The following is a 15,093-nucleotide window of genomic DNA, read 5'->3' as shown; positions in this document are numbered from 1 at the left end:
TCACTGCTTACACAACTCATGCGTCAAGTGTTCTACAGCAGGCTACGGTTTTAGCTGTGTTGAAACGCACAGAATTGCCACCGGTTCAGAGAAGGGAAGATTCTCATAGACAATTTTTAAATCTGATAACAGGCTGTAATGCCAATTGCTGAACTGTTACTGGAAATCTTAGGACGCTTCACTTGAAGTTTTCCACATGGTTGAGCCCGCCAAAACCACTCAGCCAAAAGCAATAAACATAGCCGCTTTTTTAACATTAAAAAACAATTTAATAAGCAAACTCCCTTAAACAGGCGATTTTTGGTGCAAATACTGTCGCAATGGCCATTGTGATTTGTGCCACGCAGCTGTAATTACAGTCCAAGGTGAGCTCGAAATCGCTGGAGTTTGAAACTTAAAAATGTATACGGAACTTTTGAGTCAGACCATGTTCGCACGTGTTAAAGAACGATTGTTAGTGACAAACTCTTTGGGTGTACCCTCGAAGGAGATATTGGCTCTCATGTACTGCAAATTACAATTTGTGGGTGGCAAAATCGCTAAAAATCCCATACATTTCTTTGTTAAACTTCGAATATTTAAGGTGGCTCTTTATAGTTTTACGATCGCGCGCACGCCGAGGATGAAAGTTTAAGTACTTTCTGCGTGCACTCAAAGGAAAACGTGAGTGTTTTTCGATAATTCATGACGTCAACTGAGTACAAAAAGCAAAACTGACAGTGATTTTTGTCGCCTTTCCTTCAGTGAAATTGGGTAAAATTTGGCAGACTGGTAATGAATATTTTACTTCAGCTTGAGCTCGTTTTTCAGGGAAATCTATCTGACCAGTTTTTCCACTGCGATAAAAGACATAATTTTATAAAAATCGAAAAAACTGCCGGTACAAGCCCTACTTTTTTCCGATTTAAAATTCGTATCCCGCCGAATTCTATGTACCGTGAAAATTGTGGAGGGTTTCACTGAAGGAAATCCAAGAAAATCACAAATAAAGCCATATAAACAGTAAAAAACGCATTTGTTCAGGCATTTATAATTCGAGACTAAAAGCCAAGATTTTAACAGAGATGATAGTTAAACATTATTTCATCACTGCTTATTGCATTTATTAAGTTTGAGAGGAGTGGGTGTAAAAATGAATGAAAACAAAATAAAAACAGCTTTCAAAACATAACACTTGCGCGCGCAACGCGATAAATGGTTACCCTATGGACTCGAGCCACCTTAAACCACAGGTAGCCCAAGCTCAGTATGTAAGCCTCATAATATTAGTCGACATACAGTGTACGAGTTCAACCCTAATTGATTATTCGGAGCGTAGTTAATAATCAGTCATGACCTTCAGGTTGTAAGAGATTGTATGGAAAATACTACTGTCGTTGTAAAGTGTACGAATTTGGCTCTAAAATTTTACTTGTCGTTTCTTACAATTCTACAGCTGAAGGCGTCTTTACGCCGGGTTAAGACGTTTTGTGAGCACGTTGGTTTTCCACCCCCAGAAAGTAAATTATAATTTTGTGGTTTGATTAGAAGCTCTTATGCTAATGAGGCAAATGTTGTGACAAGGATTGCGAGTTTTTGGGGGTATAACACTCCACTGACCACTGGCCAACGCACGCTGAAATCTGGCTTTCGCTCTTCGTGATCTGTTATGGATTACAATCCTGGAGGGTGGGGGTACTCCCAGAAAAATTTTGTGCGGGTGTGCGGTCCACTTCCCAAGACCCTAGCCCTATTTATGACCAAACTCTGTGATTTTCTCTATTTATGATCTGATCAAAAATTCGATACTCTATTTATGACCGATGCAACTGGCATAGATACTTTATGAAGTGTTTTTGTTGATGGTCTTTTCCATAATGATAAAAATGTAGCTTCTTCTAAAAAGTATACTTAATTAGAGAAACCATACTCTATTTATGACAAAAATGGCCAAAATTGGTATCTATTAATAACCAAAACGGCTGAAAAACCATTCGCCTTGGGGCCGCACATACCTATATAGGCCAGATAAAGGAGTGTCCCTCGGGATTACAGTGTCTCCTATGACCCTTGTGTCATAACATTCTGATTCTCTTGTTAGAATTCCCATTCACTGCTGTCGTCCAATATGAGAAATTACTAGACGATTTCTCTTTAGTTTATGTTATTTATTAGCCCTTTTTTACTGAGCAGATGATTTCATTGCTCGAGTTTTCATGGGATTACGCATTTATTAAATGACTAAGAAAATTGCCAGCGCGTGCGCATTAATTTGCACTTGTACTGCAGTGCAAATTAAGAATTTTATAACTATAAATTGGCCTGCTCTCAACCAATCCCAACGAAGTAATTTTCTCAGTCATATAATAATTAAACAGTTTTAGTGATTCTCCAAAGACATAGTGACAGAATTTTAAAAAGTCTACCAGACATTTTGAATATTTAACATTGCAACCTCGTGCATGCGTAGCCCATCATATAATTCTCTTATACAAATACACGCATGTCGTAACAAGACCGTTTATATCAGTTTGATATATTTACATCAACAAAATTCTCATGATATAATTCTCCTTTAATTAGAACTGAGAAAAGTCATCATAAATTGTAAATAATTTTATCTTTTTATGCAGCTGATTAAGGTATATTTTAACATGTAAATAGTGTCCCCAATCAGGTTTTTTAAGCTAAATATCATTGGCACTTAAATAAAGTCTTTCGTTCATTCATTCATCCAATCAATACGTATACGATTTGCCACTATTGTTTATATTTGCGGGTACTAACTCTTACTGCTGTACGCTCAGTTTGAAAAAGTGTCGACGGAACAATTAACACTTAACATTTTATTTCTCCAGCTATTCAGTATCAGCTCATCAGCTAGTAATTAACGGCTGCCTCTCTCGGAAGGATACAGATAAGACCCCTGCCAAGATTATGGATCTTGGGTAAAAGATTGTTCCCCAGCAACATCAACATCAACATCATCATCAACATCATCAACAACAACAACAACAACTACAACAACAACAACAACCAAAACAGTAGCCGAGGGAGTTAAACTCGTTTGAATTGTAGCATCCGTAGTCTCTCGTTGTTCTTGCACGTGATCTGAATAAGACTCGAGGGGCATTCGATGTTCTTTGCACATTTTGCATTCCGGTGACGATTACGCCTACTTTGATGTGTACTAGTTTTTGTTAGAGGAACTGTTAGATGGATGAGGCTGGGTTGATTGTATTGTATACTCTGAGTCAATAAACGCCCCGGGGGGAGGGGACTGGTACCTCTCAGGGTGTTCAGCCTCAAAGAGTCCACAGCGGGAGCATTTGCGGAACCCTTCATGGTATTGAGCCGACAAAAATGTGACAGGAGATATAATGTTTTGTTATAGAATTGGTACCTCTTGGGGTGAAAAAATTCAAGCCACGCTCACAAAACAGGATCTTGGTTCCTCTTAGGGGTTCTTTACAAAATTTCCGACGAACACCCCCTTCCTTTCTATATGGGAGTCCCCCCGGAAACACCTCAGAGGTGTGTCGTGACTCAAAATATACAATCCGGCAAGAGCGGCGAGGAAATTAGCTGTTCACAGCCTTTATTTAAACACGTTTGTATGTCAAAGCTTTCAGTTTATGGGGTCTGTACTAACAAATAAAAACAAAAAGATTACTGATGCTGATACCACTTGCTGAGCACTTGATTACTCTGGAAATTAAGAAAAACCTAATTCAATGATTGCAACCAGTCCAAGGATTATATCATATTCTCCGCTTCAATATTAGCCAACCTTACCTGCATTTTCAGTATTTTGTAATCGGCTGGATTCATATGGGGGTAAACATACTGATTGCCATGCAGTAATATAAAAAAGTGTTTTTTAGTTTTTTTACTTTAATTCTAGAATTTACACTGATTGTCTTGCGCCGAATCTCGACTCGCCAGACACGACTTCTAAATTAATAAAAGAACAGGCCATCTGTACACTGGCAGATAAAAGTTTGGCCATTTTTCAATTGCCTGTTCAGTAAGATCCAGACTGTGTTGTAACCCTTTACACGAAAATACAACAGATGTCACCAGTTATTACTTACGATCAATTGTGAGTGACAGAATTAAAAGGGGTATCCAGCCATTCGTCTTTTCGCTATGAGGTGGAAAACCCTATATGAAAAGCGAGCCTACGAGCCGGATCACCTTTGAGTCACAAGCGCGAGGCAAAGGACAAGTCCGCGAGCGAAGCGATCAAGAGGGGAAGGGGTCTGGTGAAAAGGCGCCAAGAAAGTGACAATTAATTTTCTCGCAGCTTTACCGCTCTCACGTGCGCTGCCCAAATATAGCCGGTTAATGAAACGCCAAAAATATCTACTCGACTACTCGTGTGGTGTTTTGTAAATATTGGACAAATACTGGTAATATCTAAGACAAAAGGAAAAAAATATCTCATAATTACATGACTTCATTTAATTTCTCTATGGAATTGGTTTCTCAAATATTATCAGTCCGCGACACGACAGGTAAACATGATTACTTGAATTACTTTCTAACCTTCTTTTGATCTCTAATTACCATTTTCTGTCATTGCATGGATACCATTTATATTTAAAAACGAGATCCAGTCTGTGAGGATAGAACAATTCAATATAAGCGCTACCCTTCCTAAAATACACCTTTCATAAAAACTTACTTTGGACTATCATGGTACTGGTCGTGACAATTTTTTATTGCCCAGCAGTATCCTAAACCAGTCAAGAAATCAATTTAACAACACTTAACAGTTTCAGTTTTATCTCCTTCAAAACTGCATGCTCTATTTCTAGATCATAGTCAGAAGTAGAGGTAAATGGTTATGAAACCTGGAAAACTTTTTTGTTGTATGTTTTTGTTGGCTATTTGGGGGTTGACCCTGCACAAAATCTGGAAAAATACAAAAGGTGGTTATTTGTGCTCATACAACTAACCAATAGAAGCACTGCAATTACTTAATTCATGCATAGTCAATCTCCGAGAATAAAACAAAAGACGTGCAGGGTCAAGGGCCTTCCAACATAAATCTTAGCCTGTTTGTTTGCTGCTTTGATGTTTACCGGGCTTCTTCATTTCCCTTCATTAACAATGAGCAAGCGTCTCCGGCGTTTAGTTCAAAACTAACCAAGGGCTCCTTAGAGCTACTTCATGTTATTATGTAACTACTTTTAGCGACCCCGTTCGCCTCCTCCGGTTGACCCTTATAATGTGTTTTTGTTGACTTCCGTCTCTGTCCTAACTCTCCCCCTCCCCCAATATTATTTGCACAGAAACTTTATTAGGGACAAAACCAAACCTAGGAGGGGAGGTAATGGGGAACGCGTATAATCCAGGTTTAATTGCAATGAATGGAGTGAGAGTGGAGTGAGTGAGTGTATTTGAGGTCCATTCCTAAACCTAATAACATGACGTAAGTCATACCATGAGGTTCAAAACCTGGTGAATTTAGCGTTTCTCCGGAGCTCGGCGTCGAATCAAGAAAATACAGCATTCACTTCAGTATTTGCATGTGAACATAAGCAATAAAAACAAGTTTCTTAAACATTAATACTTGTTTTGATCCGTCAAACGCACGTATGAGGTTACTGTCTAAGTTTAATTGTTATCTGTGCAAGAAGCTATTCGTACAATAGGCCGCTCGACACATCTTGGAAAAATTAAAAGTTTCTAATCCACCTACATCTTCTCTAATCTAAACCACCTTTATTTCTTTTATTTCTAAAATAGTTCGAGACTGATAACTTTTGTTTTGAAGAAAATTTTGTACACTGCGTCACTTAATGATTCTTGGGTAAGGCACCATTATAAATATATGGTTATATGCATCTATTTTATACTCTAAACACTGATCTTTCCTCGAATGCTCATATATATATAGACAGGGGATAATTCTGTTACACGGCAAGGAAACTTATAAGTGTCACCAGGGCCCAGCCTTCCAGAGCTTTGCATTAGCAACACTGCTGATGCCTATGAAATGTGTACTGAAACATATCGAATGAACATGCCGTCAGAGAGGTACAGCGCCAAACTGCTTCGTTAGCTTTGTGCTGCGTCATTGTTCAAGCAAAGCAGGCTTCATTAATATCTTTACTCAGTTTCTTTGGAGCAAAATTCCTCATGGAGAACTGATTAATATTCATTACGGCAACACTGAATCGGCGTTTCCCGTTTCCTTGGTGAGCTTCGACAAACATAGATTTCTTTGGTCGTGTCACTGTGCTGAATCGGCGCTTTCCGTGTCCATTGTTACGTTCAACCATAGTAGATCTGCTAGATCTGGTCAGCCAGGTAGCCGACGAACTTCGGCGTCGACTGTAAGTCCTGCTAAACCCCACATTGTCTATAGGGATTGTGGAACAGGTCCATGCCGCCTTAAACCCTTCCCGATATTTTTTGTGAAACAATGCGTACAGATAGGGGTTTATGGCCGAGTTGGCGTGTCCTAGGAAAAGCGATGTGAAATAAAAACTCATCGAGGAGTCAAAACACGGTATTTTGTGAAGGGCGAAGAAATAGATAAACTGGTAGACGTAAATAGGAAGCCAACACGCGCAAAACAGAGTAATTACTGTAATTAACATTTTGACTACTTTTTTCCTCAAGGCACGGCTTCTGAGCTCGTCTTGACTTGAGCGGAACCCTGGTATTTGCCTTCGCCACAATTTGGAAACGATGATTGAGTACATTACGACCATCGTTAACAAAGGAAAGACGTACAGTGTTATAAAGAGAACTAACGTGTAGTCTTTAGCTGCTGTAACAGGATTAAATGCAGGGCTCCAATCTTCAATGCAGATCTCGTACCCTTCACTCCCAACAACGACCCTTTGGGCGTACAGAAAAGGGGCCATGACAGTTAGGGAAATCACCCATACAACACCGAGAATGAATCTGGCCGCGAAGAACGAAGGGCGCCTCTTGAAGGGGAAAATGATGGCCCAAAAACGATCAAATGTGATTGCTAACAGTGTCAGGATCGAGCTGGCTACGGAAACACTTTGAAAAAAGACAACAAGCTTGCAAATCACAGCGCCAAAGATCCACCTGTATCCTAGATACAACTGTGTTATCATGTTCGGCATGGCCAGAATGGTGATTAACAAGTCGCTTGCAGCCAAGTTTCCAATGAAAAGATTGGTGACGCTTCTCATGCTGTTGTTTCGCCAAACAGTGAATATGACGATCGAGTTGCCAACAAGCGACAGTAGAATGATAAGGCAGTATGCAACAGTCTTGATGGTCTGTGTCACGATTGTTTCTTGGTACATCGGACAAGCGAGATAATCGGTTGTCATGTTCGAAGTGGAGTTGACATTATCAGCCGCCTCCATCTTGTATCGCTGACTACTATGTTCAAATTATTTTGCGGAAATCCGTAGATGCTAGTCTTCTTTATTTGCCGGTCACCGGAGGGCCGTAGTCTTCGCCAGCGGCTGTCGTGTCCTTTAATTTCTCGTCAGCAATTCCTCTAAGGAAAGGATAAAAAAGAATTTTAGTTTCAACTTACTTCGTTGATCGCATGCAAATCTCCTGCTTTGTCAGCGTTGGCCCAAAAGAAACAGCATTACGTCGACGGTATTAACACAGGTTGTAAAATTGTCTTAATAAAGGTTCGTGCCAGATCATTTGTGTACGCTGTAACTACAGAAGTGGGTGTTTTCTTAAACTGAAAATTTAATTATGCCACGAATAGCATGCGGCCCATATTAAAAAATCATTTTAGCACGTTGGCCGTGGTCAAATGACTATGGCAATAGATAATTGCGGTGGCTTTTTGAGCTTAAGTTAACCCTTCTATGTTTACTTAAGTTGTCTCAGTACAACATAATAACTACTTTGAACTATATTCTTTTGCTTAATCTGAAAAACGTTGATCCGACTTTATAATATCAACGCATTCATAATTTAGTTTAATTTCTCAAGCATAATTTTTCAAAATTTATGGTAGCATCCAAAACATTTGACAGTGTTTCATTTTGTCTCAGTAAGTTCTGCTTATACCTGCTCTAGACAATGTTAAGACAAATTTTATTTCTTTTTCTTTCTTTCTTCCGTAGATGATGAGCAGCATTTAGAACTGTGGGAAATACCGCGATTTACAATGCCAAGATAATTAATTAAACTTGAAGCGTGTTCGTAAATGCCGCCCGGCCCTTATCGCCTGGAACACAGTTTATCCGCCAAAAAGCCTTACCGTCTGATCGATCATCATTGCAACTTAGAAAGTAAGCTAGACAAATACTGACACTGTTTTTAATTACAAACGCAGCTGGGACGAAAATCATCCTCTTTTGCAAACCAAAATAAATCAAGCCTATGATCAAGTAAAGCTTGCTTTCCCACTGAAAACGAAAGTAAATTTGCCGGCGGATTTACTGTATTTGCATTTTAATTTTGCTATGCAGTCGCCAGCAACACGCTTTTCGTTTCGGCCATAACTTCATGAGCTTCTTAGCAGGCTAAGAGCTTATAATTTAACCCTCAAATGAAGCCTTACTAAACTTACTATACTACTTACAATCATCTTCGAACGCCTCGTCACGTTTGGATTTGTAACCATTACAGACCAATATCATCGTATACCCTCTGATCAATCGTTTTTTGGAGTATAAGCGGAAACTTGACAGCACGAAAGATCTGAATAGATCTGAATCTCAGACAACGAGAGAAAGCGCTCATGCTGTGAAGGCAATTTGTGATTCAAGTGGGAAAAGTCGTTTTCAGCCGCTCTCTCGAAGAAAAAAGTGACTCTTATTAACAATGAAAGCGTGAATGGTTTGGCTTCTGTTTGGCTCACTGTAGGACATTTTTCTTAGAAGCAAATTGTTTTTCACACAAACAAACTGGTTCAGCTGAATTCGTTTGCAAAAACGAGAATCGTTTTGTACTAATGAAAGCAAACACGTAAGAGACTGCTTAATTGCGGAATCACTGTTAAAATGACCTAGTATTAATTATCAGAAAAGCACATTTCTTTCAAGACACGTCCTCATGTTACTAAAATTATTGTATGCCATTAGAATATCTTAATCTTTATAGATCCAGTGGCAATATATTAAGAACTGCAAAGGCTGACTTGACGCTGAACACCAGCAACCGGGCCGGAAAGAAATCGTAGTGGGAAGATATCAAAAAATCAAAAGCCTTAACTTCGTCCTTAAGTCCGAGAAATTAATACTGTTCGCTTAACATTAAATTGTTCGCTACCAATGAACATCAGTATTGGCACATTTGTGACAGTCTCTCTAGGGAGAAGTTTAAAGCTGTCTGAGTTTGGAAACTGACAAAATAAAATCTCCCTTAATGCAAAACAACACCAGTGAAGTATTGATTTCTAAAAAGTGACTTTGGTTGAGCAATGCATGCGATTAACAAACACGAATAATTATTATTTATTCTTGTCCAGTGTCCTTTATTATCTTCGGTCAGCTTTCCGTTTTATTTATAAATCGCGCACCTTGCCAGACGACTAGAAAAATTTCTCCAATCTTTCGGCCATTCTGTTTAAATTATTAAGAGAATTCAGCTTAGCTGATAGTAATTTACCAACCCATAGTTTCAGTATTTCTTTCCGTCTTTAATCTCCCTTTCATTGTTACTTATTATTCCGAAAAACATAAAAGCGTGACCTTAGCTCTCGAAAAATGGACAAAAACAAACATCAGATTTGAACCACAATGGAAATACTTAGAAATATTATTAAGCAGTAAAAGCTAGAAAAAGCACGACGATGCATTACAACTGTGCAGTAAATTTGTTGTTTTTGTTTTTTGTTATTTTTATAACAATATATGCTTTTAGCACACAGTTATTATTTAACATTTATGCCTCCATACTCAAGTTGTGTTTGCATAGACCAAAGTCAGTGTTTTAAAGTGTTTATTTCATTTCTTAGGTGCGAAAGAGCTGAGTACACGTATAATATAATTTGCATCAAGAATTTACATTATGAACTGAAAACGAGGGTTTCTACAACATATTTGCATATTCTGCAGCAACAAAACGAGCTAAACGAGATTCTTTTCAAGGTCTTATTGCAGAAACTGGTCAGTTTAAAAATGCAATTTTACATATAAACATCAATATGAACAATCGTTAACCTAAACAGAATTGACCAAATATCAAGATTTCCAGCTGCTCGGGAGCTGATTACAGACTAAGAAGAGTTTTCTCTTCAACTGATGATAGCTTTGAGCTTTTAGACATCGTTCGTATGTTCAAAGCCATTCGAATTGTTTTACTGTGACCTTTGCCTATCTCTCTTATCTACTATGCTCGATAATAATAAAAATTCAAACCCTTTGAACACGTCACCTTGAGTCACGACATGAAAGGAAAGTTTAGGGGGACTGAAAAAGTCCTTCAATTGTTTTGACTTGAGAACGCGCTGAGAAGTGAAATTACAACTTATGCTCTACTTTTTTCTTTACTGTGAGAGCTTCTCTGCATCTTCTATTGTTTTGTACATTTCACAGGTACCATAAATTATCGGGCTTTTTATATTTCGCGACAGATGGGCACCATTTCTTTTCATCAAAATTTTTCCCTTATCGTTTAACACGAATTGTGTTTGACACGAATTAAATGGTGTGGTTATCAGATATGTAGTTATTTTCTGGGTGCTAAAAGTGTTTATTACCTGGAAAGCTGACATATTTTAACTATTCTAGTTTGCTCTGAGCGTGAATGAGTTTGTTGATGAAAACAAACAGTTGTTGATAAAAACAGTTTTGTGAAGCTCTTCAGATGACTTTCCCGAGAGTTAAAAATAAAAATTCCAAACTTTTGATGTGAGATGTGAAAATTAATGCCAGATCCCACTTCAAGACCCGTAAAAACAATATCAGATCTGAAAAAATACTAAAAAATAACAAATTAAGCAACAAGGATGTTTTAATTGCTTTCAAACTTAGAAATGAAAAGAATTGCCGATCACAGATATGTTGTAAAAATTCACTCTCCGCAACTCTGAAAGTTAATTCTGAACAGGTTTTTTAACACAGGTAAGGCTTACCTGTTCGATTTCAACTTTAATCATATTCGGTATTTATGTTCGGTGCTAAGTTGTTGACGAGATTCATTGAAGTTCTGACAACCATACCCGTTCCCCACTGCGATGCAACATACAAATATCAGGCTTGCTTTGCCTCCGGCCAAAAATAAGCAATGAATCTCAATTATCAAATAACTCGATGTCTTATCCCATAGCACGTCGAAACACGCGGATTATATACCCTTCGTGGCAATAAAAAATGAGATGTTGCTAAATTAGCACGTTACCTAAAAAACACTTTTAGCCACTTGCACGAAGACTGAAACAGTTATAAATGTTTAAGATGGCCACTTTTTTATTGTGACCTCCAGCAGTTTGGCGGAATTGCAAAAAGGTTTCCAAGTAGAGCGAGACATTTTTTCATTGTTCAAATCTGTCGGTTCACGCTGTTTGTATGTATTGACACAACGAACATATAGCTTGAAAAGATTGAATGAAATGACGAAAACAATAATGTATCGACGCAGTGCAATAAGAATCATAGAGTGTTTTGTTAAATGAATTCCACAGTCAACTGGACTTGGTACCTAACAGATCCTGTATCTTTAAGCTAGATAAATCTTATGCACTTGCCTGGAGCGCAAGCCCTGGTCAGTTTGATTCAAAGGACAGACATGTTGCGTGTCAGGTTATTGAATGTTAATCCCTGCATGTAAGAACTAGTTAGACTTTCAACTTCCTACTCAGGAGGGAACCCGCATGCATGGACTCACAAAACAAATAAATACAGTCACAATTTGATCCTAACAACCTGATGTGTATGTTGTTTATGTGTAACCTACCACTTGTGATGCAAAGCAGCGCGTTCTTCACTCAATGTGAGCTACGGACGCTTAAGATACACAGATTTGACTGATGAGTCATTCGTGTGCTGCTGAAGCCCATCAAAAAACTTACTAGCGCCAGGCCTTCTGACCCGACACTGTCTAGTATGCCTTCGGTATGATAAGAACCAATAAACCGGATTTCCTGTGTTTATCTGTTAAAAGTTATTGACTTCAATTTTACTCTGCGGACCACTTTAAGGGAGTATCGCTCTTTGCAAGTGCAGTAGCCTAGCTTATCTCGAGTAAACTGGCATATTTTTGATTCAGCTTGGGTCGCCAAATAAAGAATTGTAATCTTAGGCGACTCCATCTGTTTCAGTAATGGCCAAACATCAACGCTTTATGTCCCAATAAGGAGATTTTCCCGCCTACCGGCTTACACATGATGGTGTCGCAGTTATCAGAAAAATGTAATCAAACTTTATGACAACAACAAAACGGGTTAGTGGCCTTTGACGATACGCGAATATCACGCTTGTTATGATAAGACAATTTTAGAAAATTCCCGATTAATTTCGGTACAGATCAGTCGTTGGCTAGACTGCTGATGTACAGGGTCGAATAATTCTCCCTGAAATAAAACGCCCCCTAAATCGATTAGTCGTTCCCGGCCTTTTTTAAATCTCATTTGGGTTTTGCTCATTCACCATCTAGGGACAAAGTAGTATACACCATACGGTTGTCTATAAAGGGATGTTGAAAGGTACATGCGGAATTTTACGGTAAGACTACACCGGCGGTTTTCTTTGGGAGAGCGAGACACTGTTTTTTGAGGAATTGCGAGATCGGGACTTGAAAGTGTTTGAAATGCGAACGCGAGACGTTAAGACTGTAAGACGTTCAGACGACATTTATGAAAACAAACAAATCGAGACTTCGAGAATTTCCTAGCCCTGCAAGAAAACAGCTGTGTGAAAAAAAAAAAAAAAAATCGAGAATGTTGGACGCGCGTAACCGCTAAAAAAGGCTACGAGACTCGCGAAATTCAACGAAAATTTTGCGTCACCCACGGTTTTAGAAGGAACATTTGCCCACTGCCCCTTGTATAAGACACGAGATCAGATTTACAACAAGTAACTTACCTCCTAAAATCTCCTGCTATGAAGTCGAAATATATACTGAAAAATATCAAGCAAAAAAAGGAGCCACAATAAGATTTTAATTAAAAAAAGATTTAAGTAACAATTGACATTTATTAAAAGTTACTAAGGCCTTTTTGCGCCTTGAACCATATGGCACAAAGTAGCCCGGGGGCTTAATATAATGAGTTCTAGGTGGGTGGGGTAACTGGCCCCACGCACAATCCCCAACCTGCAGGGCCTGGGGATGTCCTTGGTCAAACATTACTCCTTTCTAATCATCTGCTTCTGCACAGATTTTGTGGAAAAATATATGCATTTATAATCCACAAATATTTTCGCTCGCACGCAATTGGTCTCAACGTCTCACGTGTCTAATATATGCCCTAGCTAAAACTGAGGAATATTCGGACGATCAGTATTTCTCCATTTCCAAAACTGCGCGTGTTACGAAAAATATTTGAAGAATAATAAACACAATAGCCTCCATTTGGCGCGAAAATATGCTCGGATATTTGTCCTTGGGTACTATCTGTTCCTCAAAGCTCTCAGTTTTCTTCGAGCAACGCTCTCAGTTTTTCTCGGAACAGGTAATGTCCGCGGACAAATATCCAAGCATATTTTCGGGCCAAATGGAGGTTATTGTTTATATATTGCGATAAAGATTCGATCAACCTTTCGCATGACGCCCTTTCGCGGCAAAAAGCAAAAGCTGTTTAAGTTTCATATTGCTTTCTCGAACCTCCGAATGGAAAAATCTGGTAGCTGGTGAAATCGGCGGGGGAAAACTGTGTTTGACTTAGGGGTGAGGGAGAAATCGGGATTCCATTCTGTTAACGTTACCGTATACCTTCAGTCAGGTGTCTCACGTCCAATGTAGCAAGTCCGGCTTGAACTGTAGATACATTTTCTCTTGTAAATACCTAAACCCCACATCAAATTAAAGCTTATAGAGCTGGCTATCAAACTAAACCAAGAGCTTTAAAATGAAATAAATTGTCGAATTTTTTACGAATTTTGAAAGCTTCAAGTCAAAGCGAATTTAGGTTTTCGCTTATTTAATTTGTCCCTCAGTTTCCGGACCCAAAGCGCTAAAACAAAATGTCTGCGATTTGCCGAATTCAACTTCAGTGAAAAGCTACAGAACATTTTCGAAATAGGATTTAAAAAAATATGGATTGATGGTAGAAAAATCGCTCTTGGAGAAAAACTATCTAGAAATAAATTCGCAGACATGTTTTTGTTGTCTATATGTCAAACTAGCTACTGCCCATTAGCAAATTTGAGGGCATACAAACACTGACTACCTTTGACTTGTAGCTTTCAAAAGGCCGGGGACCAAAAAGATGATTCTGACGGTCACTTTTAGAGCTCATGAAAAATTCCACAATTCATTTTATTTCAAAATTCTTGGAAGTGTGATGGCCATCTCTATAAGCTTTAATTTGATATAGGGATTTACGTATCTACAGTTTAAATCGGACGCGCTAGCGCTACACCGCTTGGAGGCGAGACATGTCTAAAGGTACTCTAAAACGGTAACCTTACAGTTGAAAGTAGGAGAAAAGCCTTTTTGACTTCTGCTTTCTTCTCGAATGAAAATCAGTCACTGATATCAAAAAACGGCTCTCTGAAACTTCCTGTGGCGTACAGGGAGGTTTGTTTGTGTTAAAGACGTTTCCTCTTTTGTTTAGTTTGGCTTCTCTTTGGCATGTTTTCTTCAAGGAGAGTGCCAGTGAGGGCTTTCCACAAGTTGCTCGAGATTTCCCAAAAAGTCTCAAAAAGTCGGCTCAAAAGTTGCTAAAAAAAACAAAAAAGTTTTGTTGCTCTCGTCCTTTATTTGCCCAAGCAAGGCCAATTTAAGCGCTAAAAGCTGCCCCGAATTCTCAGAATTGGTAGAAAACTACAAATTGCTCAGAATGCACAAAGTTGCTCAAACGAAAATAGTGGCTCGAAATACGAGAAGCGAGCGCCAAAAAGTTGCCGAGCAACTTGCGGAAAGCCCTAATCGGCTTACAACTAATTTCTTTTGTACCCGTATTATCAGTATTGTAATAGTTACGATTCTTAATTAGGTCAATCTCCAGTTAGATTTTCCACCGAAAAGCTCGTCAGAATACTGTAT

General features: G+C 38.7%; 1 protein-coding gene across 1 annotated transcript; it reads right to left on the bottom strand.

The window, feature by feature from the left end:
* Positions 1-5,744: 5,744 nt before the first annotated feature.
* LOC145497256 (QRFP-like peptide receptor) lies at positions 5,745-7,769 on the bottom strand. Its single transcript, XM_081477080.1, has one exon. It carries the CDS (start codon positions 7,338-7,340, stop codon positions 6,069-6,071), a length of 1,272 nt encoding a protein of 423 aa, XP_081333206.1. The 5' UTR covers positions 7,341-7,769; the 3' UTR covers positions 5,745-6,068.
* Positions 7,770-15,093: the final 7,324 nt, after the last annotated feature.

This window comes from Orbicella franksi, chromosome 9, assembly GCF_964199315.1.
Source record: "Orbicella franksi chromosome 9, jaOrbFran1.1, whole genome shotgun sequence".
Lineage (NCBI taxonomy): Eukaryota > Metazoa > Cnidaria > Anthozoa > Scleractinia > Merulinidae > Orbicella > Orbicella franksi.
The sequence above is the reverse complement of the archived record's forward strand: the minus strand, read 5'-3'. Positions and strand labels throughout refer to the sequence as shown.

Bases quoted from the DNA above. Each gene is read 5' to 3' on its own strand.
- LOC145497256 (XM_081477080.1), bottom strand. From the start codon at position 7,340: ATGGAGGCGGCTGATAATGTCAACTCCACTTCGAACATGACAACCGAT.